The following is a 24,038-nucleotide window of genomic DNA, read 5'->3' as shown; positions in this document are numbered from 1 at the left end:
GGCACCCTAAAACTGAAGTCACAATAAGAAGGATGACTCAGGTATGTGGTTAAAGGCCTGTCTCAGATAGTTGTCACATCCTTTGGAAAGGCAACCTTAGAGGGAAGATGAAGCTTTACTTCCATGCCTAGATTTTAGAGGCAGAGTCAACTCTTGATTAGATGGGCTAAAGGAGAAGTAGAATTGTAGAACTAATTCTCCAATAATTTGGTGTACATTGGGCTGCATTTTTTTTAACATGCCTTGAGTGAGTGTGGAAAAAATGTCCTGCATTTTCCCCTCCCTCATTCAAGAAACATTTATTATGCTCATTTTGCTAGGAACTAAGATATATATTTAAAAATATCAAATTGAACACTTTGTTGTTTTGCATAGCATTATTTATATTAGTGAAAGGATGGGACAACTTAAATTTTCAGTAGTGAGAGAGAATTTCACAAATTATGGTATATCCATACAATGAAATATTATGCAGCCATTGAAAATGATATCTAGAGGTAGGGGAAGCCTTCTATAAGAAGACCAAAAACAATGAAGAAATAAAGGAAAACAGTGATAAATTTGACTATAACAAAATTTGAAACTTCTGTATGACCAAAGTTAAAAGATAGGCAAGAGACTAGGAGAAACTGATTTCCAACATATATATTAAACAAACAAATAGTTTGTAGTCAGAATATATGTACTTCTGCAAATCAACCCAAAAGAAAAAATGGACAAAAGATGTGAATTCTCAATTAACTGAGGCAATAGCATGACCAAGAATCATTTGAAAAGATGTTTGTTCAACCTCACTAGTGTTAGATAAACGCAACTTGAAATGAGAATTTTTATCTCTAAAGATTTACAAACATGAAAAAGATTGAGACAGGGACTTCTCTGGTGGTCCAGCAGCTAAGACTCCGTGCTCCCAATGCAGGGGGCCTGCGTTCGATCCCTGGTCAGGGAACTGAATCCCACATGCCACAACTAAAGATCCCATATGCCACAACTAAAGATCCTGCATGCCAAAACTAAGACCTGGCACAGCCAAATAAATAAATAGATAAATACTAAAAAAAAAAAAAATGATTGAGACAATTAACGAGGTGACTTCCACCTCGGGCCTTTTTCTATGTTCCTTGTTGGGAACTGCCTGTAAGTGGCCTCCATCCAAGCGAGAAACTAGCATAGGTTGCTGTGAAATGACTGTGCAGAGGTAGTCCCAAGCTGGCAAGGGATGGTCTGGGTTTTCTGGACTCTTGTGTTTTTCTGGTAAAGGAACCCTGAGGACTGATCAGCTCTTGCAGGTCTAAAATCATGGCCCATGGACCAATAACATTCAAGTATGTGGCCATAGAGTTCTTTCAGCATGAATGGGAATTTCTCGACCTTGTTCAGAAGAAGTTGTACTGCAATGTGATGATGGAGAACTATAGTAACTTGGTCTCACTGGGGCATTCCATTTCTAAGCCAGACATAATTGTGTTATTGGAGCAAGGAAAAGAACCCAGGATGGTTGTGAGGGAAGAAACAAACTGGAGTACAGATTTGGATTCAAGTTATAAAATAATCAGTGATAGAAAAACGTTTATAACTGGAAAACATTCATCTCTTCTTCTGCATCAGAGAATTCATAGTGGTGAGAAACCCTATGAAGATGAAGAATGTCGGAAGACCTTTACTTATGCCTCAAACTTTGTTCAACATGGAAAAGTTGATATTGGGGCAGACAGCCAGGACTCCAAGATGGAATCAGTTGTACCACTGAAGAAGAAACTCCTGAATGTCAAACTAAGGGAGCTGGCAAGCTGGATACTAATGCGGGATTTCATCCTTAAAGGAACTGCTGGAGCGTTTCAAAGAGGTTATTACTGGTATTACAACAAGTATTTCAACATGAAGAAAGGGGGCATTGTAGGGCTTTCTATGTTGCTGGCAGCTTATGTGCTTTTCAGCTACTGCAGTTCTTACAAGGAACTTAAACATGAGCAGCCAAATGAGTACCTCTGAAGAGGGCACACTCTGCGTTCCTGACCATGACTTTTGCCCAGCACCCCTGAATCCTTTCATATCCTGATGCAGAATTAACACCCAATAAAAGATGACTGGTTAGGGCTTCCCTGGTGGCGCAGTGGTTGAGAGTCCGCCTGCCGACGCAGGGGACACGGGTTCATGCCCCAGTCCGGGAAGATCCCACATGCCGCGGAGCAGCTGGGCCCCTGAGCCACAGCCACTGAGCCTGCGCGTCTGGAGCCTGTTCTCCGCAGCGGGAGAGGCCACAACAGTGAGAGGCCCGCGTACCGCAAAAAAAAAAAAAAAAAAGATGACTGGTTAAAAAAAAAAAGTCTCACTTAGCAACTTTCAAGTATGTAATACAGTATTATCAACTATACTCACCATGCTGTACATTACATACCCATGACTAATTTATTTTATAATTGTAAATTTGTAGCTTTTGACCACCTTCACCCATTTCACCCACTGCCTCTGGCAACCATCAATCTGTTCTCTGTATCTATGGCTTCAGTTTCATTTTTTTGTTTTTGATTTTTAAAAAAAATTTCACCTATGAGATCATACAGTATTGGTATTTGTCTTTCTCTGTCTGACTTCACTTAGTGTGATGCCCTCGAGATCCATCCATGTTGTCTCAAATGGCAGGATTTCCTTCTTTTTTTTTTTTTTTTTTTTTTTTTTTTCTTTTTGCGGTATGCGGGCCTCTCACTGTTGTGGCCTCCCCCGTTGCGGAGCACAGGCTCCGGACGCGCAGGCCCAGCGGCCATGGCTCACGGGCCCAGCCGCTCCGCGGCATATGGGATCCTCCCAGACCGGGGCACGAACCCGTATCCCCTGCATCGGCAGGCGGACTCTCAACCACTGCGCCACCAGGGAGGCCCGAGGATTTCCTTCTTTTTACGACTGAGTAATGTTTGATTGTATATGTGCCACATTTTTTAAAAATCCATTCATCTCGTGATGAACTCTTGTTGTGTCCTTGTCTTGGCTATTGCAGATGGCGCTGCACTGAACACTGGAGTGCAGATATATTTTCTTTTCTTTTTATTTTATTTTATTTTATTTTTTTTTTTTATTTTTTTTTTTTTTTGCGGTATGCGGGCCTCTCACTGTTGTGGCCTCCCCCGTTGCGGAGCACAGGCTCCGGACGCGCAGGCTCCGGACGCGCAGGCTCAGCGGCCATGGCTCACGGGCCCAGCCGCTCCGCGGCATATGGGATCCTCCCAGACCGGGGCACGAACCCGTATCCCCTGCATCGGCAGGCGGACTCTCAACCACTTGCGCCACCAGGGAGGCCCCTCTTTTTATTTTTAATAAATTTATTTATTTATTTTTGGCTGTGTTGGGTCTTTGTTGCTGCACATGGGCTTTCTGTAATTGCGGCGAGCAGGGGCTACTCTTCATTGCGGTGCGTGGGCTTCTCATTGTGGTGGCTTCTCTTGTTGCGGAGCACGGGCTCTAGGCACATGAGCTTCAGTAGTTGTGGCATGCGGGCTCAGTAGTTGTGGCTCGTGGGCTCTAGAGCACAGGCTCAGTAGTTGTGGCGCATGGGCTTAGTTGCTCCATGGCATGTGGGATCTTCCCAGATCAGGGCTCGAACCCGTGTCCCCTGCATTGGCAGGCGGATTCTCAACCACTGCGCCACCAGGGAAGCCCCAGATATATTTTCAAGATAGTGATTTTGTTTCTTTTGGATTGTTGACTTAAGAAGAAATGTACAACATGAGAGTTGCAAGTTAAATTTTATTTGGGGCAAAATGAGGACTATAGCCTGGGAGACAGCATTTCAGATAGCTCTGAGAAACTGCTCCAAAGAGGTAGTGGGGGAGGTCATTATATATGTGATTTTGGTGAAGGGGGAGTACCTGCAATCAAGTACATATCTTTTTGCAGAAGGTTACTGCTAGTCACGAGGAGCAGACATCACCCTGAAGGATTTTAGTGCTTTACTAGATATGAGGAGATATAAGAATTGGGCTCATAAAATCAGCTCCTGAAAATACCTAACTATCTGAAGACCTGTTCTGACAGTTTTCCCAGAGCACAGAGAACCTCATTTCTGCTCTCCACCCTGAGTTCCTTTCAGGGGGTGTTGAAAGTCAGCAGATGCAGCAGCACATTATTTAATCCTTGTAGAGGTAGATGACAAGTGCCAATTTGTATTTGACAGGATGAATGCCAGGAAGTGGATCTGCTGGGTTATATGGTAGTTTTAGCTTTGATTTTTTGAGGAACCTCCATGCTGTTCTCCCTGGTGGCTGCACTACTTTGCATTCCCTCCAGCAGTACAGAAGGGTTCCCTTTTCTCTGCGTCCTTGCCAACACTTGTTATTTCTTGTCTTTTTGGTAGTGGCCATTCTTATAGGTGTGAGGTGATATTTTATTGTGGTTTTGATTTGCATTTCCCTGACGACTGGTGATGTTGGGCACCTTTTCCTGTGCCTGTTGGCCATTTGTATGTCTTCTTTGGAAAAATGTCTATTCGAAACCTCTCCCCAATTTTTTTTTTTTTTTTTTTTTTTTTGTGGTACGCGGGCCTCTCACTGTTGTGGCCTCTCCCGTTGCGGAGCACAGGCTCCGGATGTGCAGGCTCAGCGGCCATGGCTCACGGGCCCAGCCGCTCCACGGCATGTGGGATCTTCCAGGACCGGGGCATGAACCCATGTCCCCTGCATTGGCAGGCGGACTCTCAACCACTGCGCCACCAGGGAAGCCCTCTAACTAGCTTTTGATTAGAGAATTTAATCCATTTACATCAAGAGTACTTATTGAGAGAATTCCCTGGCAGTCCAGTGGTTAAGACTCCATGCTTCAGGCTTCCCTGGTAGCGCAGTGGTTAAGAATCTGCCTGCCAAGGCAGGGGACAAAGGTTCGAGCCCTGGTCTGGGAAGATCCCACATGCCACAGAACAACTAAGCCCACGTGCCACAACTACTGAAGGCTGCGTGCCTAGAGTCCATGCTCCACAACAAGAGAAGCTACCACAATGAGTAGCCTGCGCACCGCAACGAAGAGTAGCCCCTGCTTGCTGCAACCAGACAAAAGCCCGCGTGCAGCAACGAAGACCCAATGCAACCAAAAACAAATAAATAAAGTAAAATAAATTTATTTTTTAAAAAAAGACTCCATGCTTCCTTTGTAGGGGGCATAGTTTGATCCCTGGTTGGGGAACTAAGATCCTGCATGCTGCATGGCTTGGCCAAAAAAAAAAAAAAAAAAAAGAGTAATTATTGATAGGTAAGGACTTACTAATGCCATCTTTTTGTTTTCTGGTGGTTTTATAGTTCCCTCGTTCCTTTCTCCCTCTCTTGCTGCCTTCCTTTGCGAATTGATGATTTTCTTTAGTGGTAGGCGCTGTTTCTCTCCTCTTTATCTTTCGTGTATCACTGTAGGTTTTTGCTTTGTGGTTACCATGAGGTTTACATAAAGACCTTCTAGATACAACAGTTTATTTTATGCTGATAACAACTTCACTCTATTGCATACAAAAACTCTACCTTTTTACTCTCTCTCCCTTTATGTTTTTAATGTCACAATTCACCTCTTTTTATATTGTGAATTCATTAGCAAATTATTGTAGCTATAATTTTTTAATACTTTTGTTCTTTAGCTTTTATACTAGAGTTAAGTGGTTAACACACCACCATACAGTAAGTCCCCTACATATGAACAAGTTCCGTTCCAGAGCACGTTCATAAGTCCAATTTGTTCATAAGTCCAACAGAGTTAGCCTAGGGACCCAACTAACACAATCGGCTACGTAGTACTGTACTGTAATAGGTTTATAATACTTTTCACACAAGTAATACATAAAAAGCAAACAAACACAAAAAATAAACAGTTTTAATCTTACAGTACGGTACTTTGAAAAGTACAGTAGTACAGTACAACAGCTGGCATACAGGGGCTGGCATCAAGTGAACAGGCAAGAAGAGTCACTGACTGGAGGAGGGAGAGGAGGTGGGAGATGGTAGAGCTGAAGGATCACCAGCAACAGGAGACGGAGGGCAAGCTGCAATTTCACTCATGCCTGACGTTGATGGGACAGGTTCTGGTTCCTTGCTGGATTCAATTCTGTCTACCCTCCTGAAAAGACAATCCAGTTATGTCTGGGTAGTAGCTCTTTTTTTTCTCGTCATAGATAACACGGTAGCACTGAATTGCATTCTGAACAGTTGCTGCAACCTTCATGTACTGTTCTACATTCGGGTCCTGTGCCTCAAAAACTAACAGTGCCTCCTCAAATAAAGAAAATCCCCTTGCTATTTCCTGCATCGTGAATCTCTTCAGTTCTTCAGTTACTTCTTCCTCTTGTCGCTCCACTCTCTCAATTATTTTCATTTTTGTTTCCATCGTTATCGCTTGGTGCTTCTTAGCAGTACCAGCTACATCACCACTGCTTTTATGCTTGCTTCCAGACATCCTGGGCTTGAAATAATGATACTGTACCACTGTACTCTATACAGTACTGTACAGCAAAGTACACAAAAGCACAACCACTTATAGAGGATGCATGCATGTGACAATGTACGCCAGACACATGAACTAACTTGCATGACTGGATGTGGGAATGCACGTTCGCATCTTTGAAAGTTTACAACTTGAAGTTTCACATATAGGGGACTTACTGTATTACAGTATCAGAGTATTCTGGATTTGACTATATACTTACCTTTACCAGTGTGTTATGTATTTTCATATGTTTTCATGTCACCAATTAGCATACTTTCATTTCAGCTTGAAGAGCTCCTTTCAGCATTTCTTGTAAGGCACATCTAGTGGTAATGAACTCCCTCAGCTTTTGTCTGGGGTGATCTTTATCTCTTCTTCATTTTTGAAGGACAGCTTTGCCAGATAAAGTATTCTTGGTTGGCAGTTTTATTCTTTTAGCACTTTTAATATATCATCCCATTCTCTCCTGCCCTATAAGCTCTCTGTGGACAAATCCACTGATATCCTTATGGGGATTCCCTGGTAAGTTACAAGCTTCTTTTCTCTTGCTGCCTCTAATAGTTTTTCTTTGTCTTTGATTTTTGACACTTTTTATCATAATGTATCTTGGAGAAGATCTCTTGAAGTTGGGTTTGCTTAGTGAGTTATAAGCTTCATGAACTTGGATACTGATATCTCTCCCCAGATTTGGGAATTCTCAGCTATTATTTCTGCCTTCTCCCTCTATTCTTCTGGGACTCCAATAATTTGCAGATTGCTTCTTTTGATGGTATCCTATAGATCATATAGGCTTTCTTAATTCTTTTTTTTGAATTTTATTTTTTTTATATAGCAGGTTCTTATTAGTTATCTATTATATATATATTAGTGTATATATGTCAATCCCAATCTCCCAGTTCATCCCACCACCACCTCCCCTGCCGCCAGCTTTCCCCCCTTGGTGTCCATGCATTTGTTCTCTATGTCTGTATCTCTATTTCTGCCTTGCAAACTGGTTCATCTGTACCATTTTTCTAGATTCCACATATATGCGTTAATATACGATATTTGTTTTTCTCTTTCTGACTTACTTCACTCTGTAACAGTCTCTAGGTCCATCCACGTCTCTACAAATGACCCAATTTCGTTCCTTTTTATGGCTGAGTAATATTCCATTGTATATATGTACCACATCTTCTTTATCCATTCATCTGTCGATGGGCATTTAGGTTGCTTCCATGACCTGGCTATTGTAAAGAGTGCTGCAATGAACATTGGGGTGCAAGTGTCTTTTTGAATTATGTTTTTCTCTGGGTATATGCCCAGTAGTGGAATTGCTGGGTCATATGGTAATTCTATTTTTAGTTTTTTAAGGAACCTCCATACTGTTCCCCATAGTGGCTGTATCAATTTACCTTCCCACCAACAGTGCAAGAGGGTTCCCTTTTCTCCACACCCTCTCCAGCATTTGTTGTTTGTAGATTTTCTGATGATGCCCATTCTAACTGGTGTGAGGTGATATCTCATTGTAGTTTTGAGTTGCATTTCTCTAATAATTAGTGCTGTTGAGCAGCTTTTCATGTGCTTCTTGGCCATCTGTAGGTCTTCTTTGGAGAAATGTCTATTTAGGTCTTCTGCCCATTTTTGGATTGGGTTGTTTGTTTTTTTAATACTGAGCTGCATGAGCTGTTTATATATTTTGGAGATTAATCCTTTGTCTGTTGATTCGTATGCAAATATTTTCTCCCATTCTGAGGGTTATCTTTTCATCTTGTTTATAGTTTCCTTTGCTTTGCAAAAGCTTTTAAGTTTCATTAGGTCCCATTTGTTTATTTTTGTTTTAATTTTCATTACTTTAGGAGGTGGGTCAAAAAAGATCTTGCTGTGATTTATGTCATGGAGAGTTCTTCCTATGTTTTCCTCTAAGAGTTTTACAGTGTCCGGTCTTACATTTAGGTCTTTAATCCATTTTTAGTTTATTTTTGTGCATAGTGTTAGGTAGTGTTCTAATTTCATTCTTTTACATGTAGCTGTCCAGTTTTCCCAGCACCACTTATTGAAGAGACTGTCTTTTCTCCATTGTATATCCTTGCCTCCTTTGTCATAGATTAGTTGACCATAGGTGCATGGATTTATATCTGGGCTTTCTATCATGTTCCATTGATCTGTATTTCTGTTTTTGTGCCAGTACCATATTGTCTTGATTACTGTAGTCTTAATTCTTTTTTATTCTTTTTCCTTTGTTATCCTCTGACTGGGTAATTTTAAAGTTCCTGTTTTTGAATTCACAGATTTTTTTTCTCCTGATTGCTCCATTCTGCTGGTCATTGATGCTCTCTATTGCAGTTTTCATTTCATTCATTGTATTCTTCAGCTCCAAAATTTCTGTGTGGTTCTTTTTTTAAATGATTTATCTCTTTGTTAAACTTCTCATTTTATTCATGTATAATTTTCCTGATTTTGTTGAATTGCCTTTCTGTGTTTTCTTGTAGCTCGAACTTCCTTAAAACAGCTATTTTGAATTCTTTATCAGGTAAACTGCAGATCTCCATGTCTTTGAGGTCAGTTTCTAGAAGATTATTGTTATCCTTTGGTAGTGTCATGTTTCCTTAGTTTTTCACGTTCCTTGGAGTCTCACATTTTTGTCTTCACACTTGCAGTGGCGGGCACCTTCTCCAGTTTTCACTACCTGACTTTGGGACAGAAATCCCTACCATCAGTCCTGCTAGAGATTCTGAGGCTTTCTCAGACCATCTGTGGATACACCTCCACCATGCTTCTTTCTCCCTCTTGAGGCAGAATTCTTAAGCTTGTTTGCCTTCTCTTGATCCTGCAACACACCAGGCCAGGAGCTGACAGCCTCCCTTTTGTTTTCCCAGGGGCTGAGCTAAAGCTCAAGTGTGTGGTCTCTCCCTCGCCTGCAGACTCAGGCTGGCTTTCTACATATGCTCACAAGCCGTCTGCCAAAGCTCACTCTCACCACCACCAGGAGTGTGCACAGAGAGCTGGCCACGGGTAGGGGTGTGAGTGGGTGAGGCACACGGAGGACTGGGGGTGCCTACAGGCCAGGTGGGGGATCTGCAAGCAACGTGTCCCCAGCAGCTCCTGGGCAGGCTCCTTGGAGTCTGCAGCACAGTTAGTAGGATCTGCATCCCTTAATGCCCTCCGAGAGCCCTATGTGCCACTCACCCAGCCTTTTCCCACCCCTGCATCAGCCAGCTCACGACTCTGTACTCTGGATGGAGTGAGAGAGGAATGTGCCTCTTTGGCAATGCCCCACACAGCTGGGGAAGTGAGGTGCGCACTGGCATGCTTCACTTTCCCCTGTGGGAGAAATCAACGGCCAAGAACGTCTCACCCGGTACTGAGCTGTGCTGCCTTGGGGGAGGGGGGATGTGGGTAAAATCAAACTCTTCCTCTTTTCCTCTCCAATGTGTCCAAACCTCTATTTTCTTTCTCCAGTGGTGTGCTGGAACTTCTCCACTGGAAACCTGGACTTCCACAAAAGCTTGTTCGTCTGTGGGTGATTGTCTAAGGCATTGTTCTCCAGGGTCTCCAACACTGTGGCTGAGAGGGGCTGGAGCCAGTTCACAGGCCGCTGCAGGGTCTACAGCCAGGACCGAGGTCCGCATGCCTATTACCTGATGCACGGGTGGGTAAGACTTCTCCTGGGTCTCTTGACACATGGTGCTGGATCCCACAGGTGCTACAAGGCACTTCTGTCTGTGGATGGATGCCAAACTGTTGTTGAGTGCAGGGGTATGTGAAGGCTATCTTATTCAGCCATGTTGCTGATATCACCCCGCTTGAAAAATTCTTACTCTTTACCCTGAATATCCAACTGACAGATGATAGTCTTCTTCCCTCTCTTCTTGTTCACCCTTTCATGGATGGGAATGATCTGGGAAAGAGTGAGGATGGTTCTATTCCTGGAGCCATCTGATTGGGTAAAGACGGCAGAAAAGTTTGGATAACATTGAATGGGAGAAAGGGAATATTACAAGATTGTACTGCATTTTACCAGGAGTCTGGAAAAAGAAGGAAATAGAGCAAGAATCATTAATGGGAAGCTGACATCTGACTCTGATATATCTGATACACACAATCACCAGTAGTGGTAGAGAAGATGTCCATTCCTAATGACACCCAATTCTATCCTTCATTCCTTCTCTTGGGCATCCCAGGGCTGGAAGATGTGCACGTCTGGATTGGATTCCCCTTTTTGTGTATACTGTTGCTTTCCTGAGGAATGCTGCTGCCTGTAATCCAGACTGAGCGTATTCTCCATGAGCTCAGGTACTGTATTCTAGCCATGTTGGCCTCTTATTGACCTGGACTTGTTCACGGCCACCATCCCTAAAATGCTGGGCATCTTCTGCTTCACTCTCAGGGATGGAGATATATAGATAGATAGATATAGATATAGATATAGATATAGATATAGATAGATAGATGATAGATAGATATAGTTTTTTACTATATATATATATAGTAAAAAAAAAAACCACAGTTTATCTTCGTAACCATTTGTAAGTGTACACTGCAGTACTGTTAACTATAATCACATTATCACATTGTCGTGCAATGGATCTCTAGAACGTTTTCATTTCACAAAACTGAAACACTAAACCCACCGAACTCCCATTTCCCCCCCCAAACCCCTGCCAACTATCATCCTACTTTCTGTTTCTATAGACTACTTTAGATAGCTCATATAAATGGAATCATATAGTATTTGTCTTTTTGTGACTGGCTTATTTCACTTAGCCTAATATCCTCATGTGTCAGTTCTTTACTTTTGTGGCTGAATAATATTCCATTGTATGGTTAACCATTTTGTTTATTCATTAATCAGTTGGAGGACATTTAGGTTGTTTCCACTTTTTGGCTGTTATGAACAATGCTATCAACATTTGTATATAAGGTTTTGTGTAGACACGTTTTCACTTTTTTTGGGTACATACCTAGATGTGGAACTGCTGGGTGATGTGGTAACTCTGCTTAACCATTTGAGGAATTGCCAGACCATTTCCCACAGTAGCTGTACCAGTTTTACATTCCTACCAGCAGCATATATGAGGGTTCCAATTTCTCCACATCCTTGCTAACACTATTATCTGACTCTTCTAGCCACCCTTTTGGGTGTGAAGTGGTATCTCAGTTGTTTTTATTTGCATTTCCCTAATGGTTAGTGATGTTGAACATTGGCCATTTGCATATCTTCCTTGGAAAAATGTCTATTCAGATCCTTTGCCCAGTTTAAAATTAGGTTGTCTTTTTACTGAGTTACGAGTTACTTATATATTTTAAATACAAGTCCCTTATCAGATATATGAATTGCAGATATTTTCTCCCATTGTGTGGGTTGTCTTTTCACTCTTTTTAATATAGTCAAATCACAGCTATTAATTTCCCTCTGGCCACTACTTTGACTCCATAAGTTTTGGTATGTTCTGTTTTAGTATTTTTGGTGTTATGTACTTGTTTTCATTCATCTCAAAGTATATTCCCTTGTATGTGATGAGTCACTTGTCTTGCTTTCAAAATTCTCCCTTTGTCTTCTGAGAGTTTGATTATGATGTGTCTAGGTATGGATCTCTTTGACTTTATCCTACTGGTAGTTTGTTGAGCTTTATTTATGTATACATTAGTATTTGTCATCAAATATGCAAAGTTTTGAGCCATCATTTCTTCAAATATTCTTTCTGCCCTTTCTCGTCCCCTTATGTCTATGCTGCATGGTGTGTCATAGGTCTCTGAGCCTCTGTTAATTTTTCTTCATTTTCCTTTCTATTCCTTGGATAGGTTAATTTCAACGGACCTATCTTCAAATTTGCTGATTTTTTTCTGCTTGGTCATGTCTGCTGAGCCCCTCTAGTGAAATTTTTCTCTCAGTTATTGTACTTTTCAACTCTAGAATTTCTATTTGGTTCCTTTCTATTAGTTGTCTCTTTACTGATATTCTCTATCTGGTGAGACACCATTCTTATCTCCTCTAGTTCTTTAGACATGGTTTCCTTTAGCTCTTTGAATGTATTTTAAATAGCTGACTTAAAATCTGGTACTAGGGTAAGTTAAAAACTCTAAAAAGCTTTCTGTTCTTACCAAGATTCTACTGTCTTTCTTGACTGAACACTCTCTGGGTTACTAAAAGCCTTTGGTTAATTTCCAGAGTTTAAAGTTGATTCTGATTATATATGGCAGACTTTTCATTGGTCTTAGAGAGAGCAAACTTTCGGTGGTTCTTACGGGACCATTTTTGTTGACCCTTTGCTTGGATTTTGATTCAAATAAACTATGGAAAAATATTTTTGAAACAACTGGTGGGAGTCCCCACCAGTTGTTATGGGGACACATGTGTGTCCCCACCATGTGGCCACATGGGTGAGGATTCCAGACTTTCACTGCTGTGGCCTCGGTTCAGTCCCTGGTCTGAGAACTGAGATCCCGCAAGCTGTAGGGTGCAGCCAAACAAACAAACAAGCAAAACAACAAACAAAACAGAAACAAACAAAAACCCAACACAACTGGCAAAAACTGAACACAGACCAGTTATCAGATTAAAAATTTTATTTTGTTGGATAAGAAAATTGTATATTCAAGACCCTATTATCTGTTAGAGCTACATAGTGGTGGTTACAGTTTTCTTTGATTTGCTCTCAAATACTCCAGCTTACATGCAAAAGTATGTGTGGGACGAGAGATATGAAATAATGGCACATGTTGATGGTTGTTGGATCTGGGTGATGGGTACATGGAGGTTCACTTACCATTTTATTTTTATGTTCAAAAATTTCTATAATAAAATTTAAAAAAAAAACAGAAGGGGTACCTTGGGTCCAGACAAGGCTGCCCTGAACTGGGAAAAATTAATTTAGTCCCATACTGGCCTTGGGCGGAAGGGAGTAAAACAATGTCGTGGAAGATAGAGTGTGCATTAAGAGAATAAAGGCTAACGTGATAGAACCAGTCAGGTACCCTCAGGATAAAGTTATACAGCAAGTAAAGACATGTAACTATCTCTGTGTCTGGAAGGCAAAGGAACTGACTGGTCAAATCCATGCTGGTCCTTGGCCCCAACTCCCAAGTCTGGTGGTCTCCACCACATCCCAGGGGGGTGGAAAAGATTTCTTTCCTGGGGCTAGCAAAAGAAGTGTTCCTGCCCAAAACCATTCCACTTGGCTTGAACAGCACTATGACCAAGACTCGAAGCTGGAGCTATGCATAGGGTGGCAGACCTCAAAGGGCAGAGGCCTGGGATGAGGTAGGCTTCTGTCCTCCTAAGTGACCCACAGCCTCAAGACACCAACTGGGGAAACGGAGCTTCCTCTGATGACCCCAGACTCAATCACTGAAGCTCCAGAAATCTTAAATTACACTATAAAATGTACATTTGTGAGTTCTTTATAACATACTCCAAATACAACGACCTTAAACCCTGAGGGAGGGAACATGGGAGCTCCACCCAGAAGAGTTCCCACACGGCAGGACCATGCAAAGCCTGAGACACTGGGTGCTCCCACATTCAAAGCACAAGGAGAACTTACCTACCCTGGTCTGCTGCCAGCTTTCCAAAGGGGAACAAGAGCCACTAGGGAAGACAGGTGCCCTGAGGCCTTAGCTAAAAAGAGGGCTTGGGAAATGGGAACCAAAGGAAGGCAGTCAAGAACCTGCCATTCTTTACCTTAATATCCCTTGCCCTAGGAGGAGGAGCAGGATATATATTTTAAGACACAAAGAGCCCCTGGACCTTTCTTTGGACGTAGCTGAGGGATTTGAAACTCCTCTGCAGACAGGTTAGGAGAGGAGAAACTAAGGGAGGAGCTGGGGGCCCTGGTGGGCAGAGGACAAGCTACACAAGCCCTGTGGGAGAAAGGCAGAGCTGACTGCCCTCGGCTGCACCCAGCCCAGGAGCGTCAGTGAGTGAAGCCCTGTCAGAAAGAGGGAGAGGAGCTGAAAGAGGCTGAAGACAGTAACGCAACTTTCCTTAGCAGATCAAGGGCCTTTCACTGTGCAACAGAGGGGCTGCTGCGTGCGGGTAGCGGCTGGCAGACCCTGTAACATCTGAATGGGGTGGGGAAGAGGGCCTGGGACCATCACTAGCCCGCCTCACTGTGCTGTTACCACCACCACGATGCTGGGCACAGCAGGGACGACTGGGGCGGGAGGCAGGCCTGGCATGGCCGGAAGTACAACCTGCAGGTCACTGTGCAATGAGGGGCCAGAAGAGGCCACACATCTTCCATGTGAGGTGAAATCTGAAACCAGCACCTTGTGTAGTGCCACCCAGGGTCCCTACCTGATCAGCCCATGGCCCCAGGTCCATATTACAACTACTTGACTAAAGAACAGCTTTATTGGTGACCCGAAGGAACCAAGGTCACTCCCAGGCAGTGTCAGCCTGTAAGGCCTTCTCCGGGCAGCAAAGTCGATCACATAATTCATGGGACTTCCCGACAAGAGGTCAGAGCTCCACTCCTAATTTTAAGAAAATTCCAAATCCTGATTTCAGAGTCAGTAAAAAGAAGGTCAGAGGCTAGAATCCTGACACGTATCGGTGCCTCTGCCTGTGGGGGCTGAGGAGGCTGGCCGAGTTGTTCAGCAACGTCCGTGGGGCTGAACAGATGAGGTAGAGGCCAGAAGGGCCACAGGAAGTCTCCCCAAGGCAAGTTCCCAAGAGAGTTCACACTTATGCAGCGCGTAGAACCTGGCCCTGAGATTGCACTTTGGGTCTGATGGGTAGCAGAAGACCCCACCTACTGGCCCTCAGCACGTGGAACCTCCGTGGTCTGGGCTCAGTGGTGCTGCCACAGCCTGTCACACGTCCCAGCTCCTCACTGCTGGGGCGTCCCCAGCTTCCTGATAGGATACAGGTACCACATCACCACCCCGGAAGGGTTGATGATCAATGTGAAGTTGGTTTTATCCCGGAGGCCACTGATGATGTCACCCGTGTAGACGTTCTGGGCCTGCAGTGGGGAGGACAGCACTGTGCCACCCTAAGAATGGCTGCACAGGACAACCCCCCCCACACTCCAGGGGATGTAAGAGCCTGGACTTTGGCCTGTGTTGAGCCTCCAGTATGCCCTACAGAAGTGGGAGCCTGAGTCCCCATCACTTACCCTCTGGCAAAGCCAACAGATGCCCAAGTACTGGCAGTGGTGAGGGCCCAGCCACCAAGAACCTGAGAAATGTGCCAACAAGACGGAAGAGGGGAAACACGCGGCCTCGGGGGCTGACGGGACTCACTTACACACAGTAGTTCGTTTGTGTAGCTTGAAAACACCAGTGCAGAGCACAGCACCAGCCAGAGGACCCAAGGCCCACAGCTTAGGGGACGGTGTGTGAGTGAAGGGGCCCATGTGAGTGAGGACCCAGCAACACCCTCAGGGAAACCCAAAGCGCTGCAGGTAGCAGGGCACTCACCTCATACACCTTGGAGCTGGTGAAGTTCAGCTGGGCGAGGGAGGTCTGGTAGTGATACGGCATATCTGTCCTGCGGCTGAAGAAGACTATGGCGCTGGCCTCATTGGCCAGGGGCCGCACATACACTTCAATGTGGGATTTCTCCTGGGCGCAGAAGATGGCTACTGGCTGGGGTCCCTGCTCAGCAGGCCCTGAAGCTCCCTTCCCAACCCGCCCTTGAGCTCTGGGTCTCGCCAGCCCACAGTTCCGGGTCAGGCAGAAGCTTGGAGGGGAAACCACAGCCCTTCAGCACCCAACTCGTCTAACTCCACCTTCCTTTCTTCCTTCCCTGACTCAGCAGACACTCCCCGACACTTACTCTGTGCCAGGCCCCACGCCAGGACACAGATAAATGCTGCATGGGGTCCTGCCTCAGAGAGCTTACAGGATAACGGGAGAGACAGACGTGGACAGCCCCTGGCACTGGACTGGAGGGCACCGTCCAGTTAGAACGATGAGCTCTGCCCTGAGCAGCCAGGAGGGTGAAGCCACAGCCTCCAGAAGGCCCCTGGGCCTGGCTCCACCATCAGCCCCCCTGGCAGGATTAGTTATCACCTCTCGGCATCACCAGTTCAGCAGGTGCCTTCTATATTGGTGTAGATTTCCTTTTACTAGAGAGGCAAGGATCTGGGCAACGAGCACAAGCTTTGACGTCACACTATTGGCATCTAGTCCTGTTGTACCACTTACCAATTGTGTGGCCTTGGTATAAAGTTACTGAGACTCTTCAAGTCTAAGTTTCCTCATTTGTAAAACGGAAGGAGCATCGACCTTCTGAGAAAATGTATCTAGAATGTCTAGCACACAGTAGGTGCTCAACAACTAGTATACACTAGTACTAGTAGTAGTTGTACTCCATGGCTCAAACAACTCCTAAACTCTGAGGGCAAGCCCTAATTCTCTGCCAGCCATCACAGACTTGTGCAGAAGTCTCGTAGTTCCAAACCGAGGGGCCACACTGATCCCGTGTGCACTTGTGGTGATGTCTCCTTTCCCCAAATCCCACGAACTGTCCTGCGCTCTGGCCCTGCTCTTACCCAGGTAAGTGAGGGACAGTCGATCCCAGTAGAGACTTCAACTAGGAGGGATTGAGCGGATTTCAGAGGCCCAGTCCCGACCCCTGAACCTCTGGACTGCAGACTTGTTTCCAGGGGAGCCCAGTCTCTCAGCCTCCCTTCCTTGCTCCCACACCCGCAGTACCTTGAGAATCCTGCGTCCTTGGATGCCTAAGGGATCCTGGTTGATTTTGATCATGAGTGGATTCTGCAGAATGTCCATGTTCTGGGCGGAGATGGTACGCAGGTCCGTGGACATGAAGAGGGGGGCCGCCAGCACCGTCCACAGGGCCATCTGGGCCCGGGCTTGCTCGAAGCTGAGGCCAAAGTTCCCAATGAGCAACTGGGGGCAGAAAAGAGGATTGCTCAGCTCTGCCCTCTTCAGGGCGGTGGGCGTGGGGACCAACCCTAAACTTGTAGCAAGAGAAGACAGATGGGGGAGGATGGCCAGGTGTGGGCCCTGCTTCTGCAAACACCATTCCCCAGCAGCGTGGCCTTGGGGTGGGTCAAGTCACTTTTCAGAGCTTCAGGTTTTTTCTTCCATCAAGAATATGGGGGTGAGAATATGGGGGTGATAATATGCTCTGACCATGTCACAGGTTGTTCAGAGGATCCAATGGATCCTGTTGCCAAAAGCGTTTATAAACTGGAATATGCAAGTCAAGAAATACAGCCAGGATGGTAGTAAACCAGACCTGGACAGAGTCTCTGCTCCTGCCACTAGCCATCCACCTGCCCTAACGACAGCTGACTACACCAACGGGCACTCCTGTCCCCAGGGCAACCAATACACCAACAGGACACAAACGATTACTGCTAACTCAACACTGCTGTGTACTTAGTGACACCAATTTAACTAAGCACTGTATATGTGCCAAACCATGCCAAGCATTTAAAGGGTCATCCTTCTGGGGACTTCCCTGGTGGTCCAGCAGTTAGGACTCCTCACTCCCACTGCAGGGGGAATGGGTTTGATCCCTGGTCGGGGAACTAAGATCCCGCATGCCATGTGGCATGGCCAAAAAATAAAATAAAATAATTTTTAAAAAAGGACTTGGCCCTGGGCCTGGTGCCGAGTAGGTCAATGAAGGTCAGCTCCCCCCAACCCCAGGGAGCTGAGTCCTGTTTGCAACATCAGCCATGTGCTGGCCTTAAAAAAAATAAAAATAAAGGGTCATCCTTTTAACCCTCAAAACAACCCTATATATATATAGCAGCTACTATTATTTCCATTTTCCAATTGACAAAGCTGAGTCACAGAAAAAATTAAGTCACGTGCCCAAGGTAAGTGGCAGAGCTGGAGCTGGAACTCTAAAGCAGGTCAATTTCTGTTTCTCCAGGCACCTCTCCATCTGGCCTAGTATTTATAATTATTATAATCATAACTGACAGTAAATACTCGTTGACTAAATGAAGAGAGAGCTATAAAACTGTAAGATAAATTGCAAAGACATTTAAGTGATCAGGGCTATGAGTGAGGTAGGTATGAGAGGCCAGTTCTGCCTGTGGAGGGTAACACTACAGAGCACTGAGAGAGGGGTCAGAGGCAGACCTGGCAAAGAGTCTAGGGAGGGGTGGCAAGAGAGTGCGGACTATCTGTGACCTTCGCCCTACGGAGGAATAATGTCTTACACAAGAGTCACTACAGATCAAGTTCTCAAGTTTCAAGACACATCAGAACCGCCTGGGAAGACTTAACAATGGGCATTCCCAGGCCCTCTCTGAACATTCTGATCCAAGAGGTGGGGTGGGGCCCTGGGAACAGAACTGTAAGCCCCCAAGGCAAGTCCAGCATGGCTGGTTCAAGGACACGTTTCTGATATGCTGATCTAGAACCTGGCAATGAGCGTCCAGGAAGACAGCATAAGGCAGTGGGCCTTGGGCCATCCCCCTCCATGCTGGTACCATGTCTGGGTCGTTCCAGTGCCCAGGGCCTGCCACCGGCTGCAGAATATCCTGGTGGGTCACAAACCAGTCTAGGATGGAGAGCACACTCCTCCAGGAGTCCTGGATGTCGGCATAGTTGCGCCAGAGGTTGCAGATGTCCGCCAGCAGAGTGTAGTTCACCTGGATTTGGGGGGAAAGCAGAGTTCAACACCAGAGTCACACTCTGCTGCCTGGAGCCCTGCACAGGGGCTGGGGAGCCTCAGCAGGAGACATAGAGGGTAGGGAAGGGGGAAGAGAACAGACCTTGAGCGTGTTCAGGATGAGGAAGGCCTCGGAGGGAGTGGCCCTGCTCTGGGGCTGCCCGGCCTCTTCTCCATGCGCACTGGTGCCAGAAGCCGACCCCTCCCGCTCCCGCCAGCTGGGGCCAAGCCCAGGGTATGGACCCAGGCTGGTGTACCCATAACCTTCCCTACCACACACCCACCCCCGTGTTCTCTCAGTGAGTCCCACCCTCTGCCAGGGTTCTCCCTCCGGTCTGCAAGTCTGATTCCACCCTTTCTAGCACCCTACATGCTGAAGGGTCCCTGGTGAGATGCCCACAAGGCCTTTCAGAGGCCAAGCCCCACCTGCCTGGCCTCACCAGACTTCTGGATCTCCTAGCCCACTCGGCAAAACCCAGGATTCTGACTGCTTGTTGGGTGCTGTGTCAGCACATGACATATGGTTCCCATGCCTTGGATACCCATCCCTTCAGCCCACCTGACAAGTGTCTCCTCTAAGACCCTGGGCTGGCTCAGGCCCCCTCAGGTACTTATGACCCTTTCCTAGAGCTGCAAATCAGCACGTGAGCAACTATGATGAGAGGAGCCCTGACTGCACAGAAGGCAAGGAGGCCTGGGTGTGAGGAGCATTGCCAGGCGGGTGCACAGAATGGCTTACCTCTGGGGGGAGGCCCCCTTCGTAGGCTGGCCAACTGCAGGAGAAGGCGATGGGGCGACCTGTGGCATTCAGGGCAGCAGCCATCTTGGGGTACCCTGGAGAAGTCCAACCCTCACGTTTTAGGATGAAGAGACACAAGATGAAATCTGGGGCCTCAGCCCAAACCTCCCACCAAATGGGAGGAAACTACGGTTCAAGGAGGTGCTTCCCCTGTACCCAGAGCTGCAAACACTTCCCAGGTAGGGCATGGTACCAACCCATCTTTAGGGAGCCTGGGAGCCAAGATCCCCCTAGGCCCTGGGTGAGGGGAACTGGGAGACGCTACCCCCTAGGGGCCATACAGACAGATGGGCACTGCGGGGCCTTCCATGGCCACCCCTCCCTGTCTACCTAATGGCCCCCAGCCAGCTGTGGGACCCACCCTCGGCCCGTTCCTCGGGGGTTGAGAAGCAGCCATCCAGCTTCAGCATGTCCACTTTCCACTTGGCGAAGGTTTGAGCATCCTGGACCACCTTGTCTAGCGTGGTGCCTGGGTAACCCATGCAGGTGAAGTTGCCCATGTCCTCGTAGATGCCCAGCTTCAGGCCCAGGGAATGAGCCTATGGGGGGTTGAGAACACACTGGGCTCAGGCAGGACCTCAAGGAGGCACCTCCCAGGCACATCTGACCAGGCCCCATTAAAACCTTCAATGATGGGATTTCCCTGGTGACACAGTGGTTAAGAATCTGCCTGCCAATGCAGGGGACACGGGTTCAAGCCCTGGTCCGGGAAGATCCCACATGCCACGGAGCAACTAAGCCCATGTGCCACAACTACTGAGCCCGCATGCCACAACTACTGAAGCTCACGAGCCTAGAGCCCGTGCTCTGCAACAAGAGAAGCCACCACAATGAGAAGCCTGCACACCCAACAAAGAGTAGCCCCTGCTCACCGCAACTAGAGAAAGCCTGCGCACAGCAACAAAGACCCAATGCAGCCAAAAATAAATTAATTAATTAAAAAATAATAAATAAATAAAAACCTTCAATGACTTCCTAAAGCCCAAAGGAAAGGGTCTCAGCTTGCTGGCCTGGCCTCTGCCAACCATGATACTTCCCCTACCTCCAACACACACACCTTGCATGGGCTGTTTCTGGCCTCTAGGCATTTGCTTCTGCCATTCCCTCTGCCTTGAATGCCATCTCTCTGGTATCAGCTCAAGAATTGCTTCCTCCGGAGAACCTTCCTGAAATCCCAGGCTGAATAAGATGTCCTTCCTTGCTCTCACCCACTACACTGGGTCAAAACTACCTGTCCATGTATCTATTTCTTCCACCAGACTGTGAGTTCTCAAGCAGGGATTATAGAAATGAGCCCTAAGTAGGATGGGGTGGAAAGACCGGTCTGGCCCACAGGCCAAGGGGCAGGGCTGGGGTGGGGCTCACGTAGTCAGCCAGGAAGGCCATGCCGTTGGGGAAGCGCTTGGGATCAGGCACCAGGTTGCCTTTGGCATCACGTCCACCAATCCAGCAGTCATCGATGTTAAGGTATTCGTAGCCCAGGTCCCGCCATCCATCCTGTGCCAGCCGGTCAGCCATCTCCATGAAGAGCCGCTCACTGGCGAGGGGTAGGGGACAGGGCTGCTCAGTGGCCCAGCACGGGCCTAACCTTAACCCCACCACCCCTTCCTCAGAGCTTTTCAAACTTCTTAGATGCTCTGAGTGTGAATCCAGCCTACAAGTTCCATGGCCTTGCTGTCAGCCGAAGACTAAGCCAGGTAACAAGTGTGAGGGGTACCAAGGATTATGTCATGAGCCGTGAGCACGGTGGAGCCAGAGGAGTGACATGGCCCCCAAGCCAAGAAGCAGGACCGGGCCAGTGGGAAGCACGCGGGGTCTGGCCTGGCTCTTAACTGTTACCTCCTTTCCATTATCTCAGGGGCTGCGTCCACCACAGGGTCCCTGCCCCACAGGCCTGAGGTCACCACAGAGGCCCCAAGCTGGTCATGAAGCTGAGTGTCAGAGGTCTCAAAAGTCACCTCTGGTTGCTTTCTCTCTGGGATGGGGGGCTCTAACCCTGCCCTCTTTCCTAGCTGACCCCCACTCGCTGATCCCACTCTGTGAGGGCCCTAGGCAAGCCTGTTGGGTGGTGCAGACCTTACTCACCTGATGCAGTTCTTTGGGTCCTCGTTACAGTCAGTGTTGCAGCGGAAGCGTTCCCAGGCCAGCCAGCCCATGGGTGGCTTCCGCATGAGCCCGTTCTCCAGAACCAGCACCTGGGCCACCAAGGCCAGCAAGAGCACTGCAGGGGGTTGGAAGGATAACTGTGGGTGGCTCCTGTAGCTCCAGCCCTCACCCCACCCCATCCACATGCTGCCCAGCCCTGCAGAGGCTGCTGGCCTGCACATTAGGGGAACTAGACTCTCATGCTTAAGGTGGAATGGGCTCTTCCTGCAACTCCTGGCTCCAGGAGTGCTGTGGGTGGGCGGACGGTGCCTGGGGTGGGGCAATGTGTTTGAGGCCCGGATTCCCACTTTGCTGTTACCACAGCAGTGCTGGAATTATCAGAAACTAACACCTGAGGTCATATCCTTTCTACACCCTGACCAGCTCCCCCCACTCCATTCACACAGAACTTGACAGCACACTGTAGCCAGACTCCAGGTCTCCTGAATCCCATCCAGGGCTCTTTGTTCTCCACAGACACCCAAGAGGCTTCAGAAGGGCTTAAGAGGCCAGCTGGTTGGACCTGCACCCAGCCAGCTCACTTTCCCTCTAGGGCCTCAGTTTCTTTATCTGCAAGATGGAATCACTGTACTGACTTTACAGGGCTGTTCTCATTACATGTTGATGTTAATCAGATAGGGCCTCTGTGCTTTGGGGTAGAGGGGGTGAGCAAGGAAGAGGCCTCTTTGGAGGGGAACTGATTCCTAGGTGGGGAGCACCTCCTCCTTTCCTGGCCCACTTCCAAGAATAAGAGAGGAACATGTCTCCCCACATACCCACATCAGGGAAGGAGGCCCAGACACCACAGGACTGGAACTTCCTCCAGGTAGCTCACACCCCCAACTGGTCACCTACCCTCCCAAAGCCACCCCCGTCCGTGTAGGTACCTGTCTTCAGCAACATCGCTCTGGACTCAGCGTCTCAGGACCTGACCAGATCTGCTCTGCTTTGACCAGCTCTATATGTTGGGCTCTGGAAGCTAAGAAACGTTAGAAAAGCACTGGGGTCACTACTGCCTGGCTAGCCCTGCCGCCCTTAACCTTGGGTGTGGATCCCACTCTGGGTCCCCAAGCCCTCTCACAGCTCCCCCCCAACAAGCCATCACTTCCCCGATCCTGGGTTCTTCCTGAGGAAATACTAAACAAGGTATCTTGGACGTTAGACCGCACCCCTTCTGCACTGCTGGGAACCCCGAGCGCCCAAGGGCGGCCCTCTGCCAGACTGGGGTCAGAGAAGAGGCAGCGACAGGCTCGAGGACGCCCAGGAAGAACGGAAGCGGCGGGCCGGAACCAGGCTCCGTATTCCCTACAGGTCTGGGTTGCCGCCCCCCGTCCCCAAAGACCGCAGGCCCAGCGGCCCAGCACGGGGACCCCAACCAGAGTCGTCCACATTTGACACTCACCCCTTCCAACTCCCGCGGAACTGCCGCCTGCTTCGGTCTCTGGAACCAGCCACCACCGCAGTCACCTGATTCGCTTCCGGCGTACCAGAAGGGCGGGGCCTCACTGCGGCTAACCTTCCCCGGAGGACCTAACAGAATCCCCCTAGCAACGTCCTGCCCCGCCCTCTACCGGCCCAGTAAGCCCTCGGAACCTCCCAAAGCCCCACCTCCTTCGAGCTCCGGCTCTGCGCGCCCCCGAGGCAGGCACGAGCCAACCGAGGCTTCACGTGAAGCTAGTCCTTTCACCTCTGTTGGGTTCCCTGAAGGCAAGGATAGTGCACTGTAGATGATGCTCAATAAATAGCTGTGGCGTGAATACCTGCTGAGGGCCTTTTTAAGAAAAATGGAAGAATGCCCTGAAGCAGGACCCGTAGTAAGCCGCTCAAAAACAGTAGTGGCGGGCTTCCCTGGTGGCGCAGTGGTTGAGAGTCTGCCTGCCGATGCAGGGGACACGGGTTCGTGCCCCGATCCGGGAAGATCCCACATGCCGCAGAGCGGCTGGGCCCGTGAGCCATGGCCACTGAGCCTGCGCCGCCGGAGCCTGTGCTCCGCAACGGGAGAGGCCACAACAGTGAGAGGCCCGGATACCGCACAAAAAAAAAAAAAAAAAAAAGCCA

At 47.7% G+C, this 24,038-nt stretch overlaps 2 protein-coding genes across 4 annotated transcripts; one reads left to right on the top strand and one right to left on the bottom strand.

Annotated features, from left to right (window-relative positions):
- Positions 1-1,728: 1,728 nt before the first annotated feature.
- On the top strand, positions 1,729-1,992 carry LOC132499559 (ATP synthase subunit f, mitochondrial-like). Its single transcript, XM_060114210.1, has one exon. It carries the CDS (start codon positions 1,729-1,731, stop codon positions 1,990-1,992), a length of 264 nt encoding a protein of 87 aa, XP_059970193.1.
- A 12,774-nt stretch (positions 1,993-14,766) lies between these two features.
- On the bottom strand, positions 14,767-23,487 carry NAGA (alpha-N-acetylgalactosaminidase). Of its 3 annotated transcripts, none has more exons than XM_060113155.1 (10): positions 23,383-23,487; positions 22,868-22,959; positions 21,921-22,056; positions 21,201-21,372; positions 20,197-20,374; positions 19,776-19,870; positions 18,855-19,016; positions 17,095-17,292; positions 15,856-15,999; positions 14,767-15,398 (listed from the first exon to the last, which is right to left on the bottom strand). In XM_060113155.1, exons 2-10 carry the CDS (start codon positions 22,881-22,883, stop codon positions 15,264-15,266), a joined length of 1,236 nt encoding a protein of 411 aa, XP_059969138.1. In that variant the 5' UTR covers positions 22,884-22,959; positions 23,383-23,487; the 3' UTR covers positions 14,767-15,263. The 3 variants fall into 3 exon arrangements, with proteins under 3 accessions (XP_059969138.1, XP_059969139.1, XP_059969140.1); XM_060113156.1 differs by having other exon boundaries at positions 22,868-22,952; positions 23,383-23,474; XM_060113157.1 differs by lacking the exon at positions 14,767-15,398 and adding an exon at positions 15,415-15,613.
- Between the last annotated feature and the right edge of the window lie 551 nt (positions 23,488-24,038).

Source organism: Mesoplodon densirostris, chromosome 11 (assembly GCF_025265405.1).
Source record: "Mesoplodon densirostris isolate mMesDen1 chromosome 11, mMesDen1 primary haplotype, whole genome shotgun sequence".
NCBI lineage: Eukaryota > Metazoa > Chordata > Mammalia > Artiodactyla > Ziphiidae > Mesoplodon > Mesoplodon densirostris.
The sequence above is the reverse complement of the archived record's forward strand: the minus strand, read 5'-3'. Positions and strand labels throughout refer to the sequence as shown.

What these genes read in the sequence shown, in the direction of transcription:
- LOC132499559 (XM_060114210.1), top strand. Translation starts at nt 1,729, where the DNA reads ATGGAATCAGTTGTACCACTGAAGAAGAAACTCCTGAATGTCAAACTA.
- NAGA (XM_060113155.1), bottom strand. An exon ending in GACCCAAAGAACTGCATCAG is followed by an intron (nt 21,373 to 21,920) that starts GTGAGTAAGGTC and finishes ACCCCTCGCCAG; the next exon opens with TGAGCGGCTCTTCATGGAGA. An exon ending in TGGCCTTCCTGGCTGACTAC is followed by an intron (nt 20,375 to 21,200) that starts GTGAGCCCCACC and finishes AACCCCCCATAG; the next exon opens with GCTCATTCCCTGGGCCTGAA.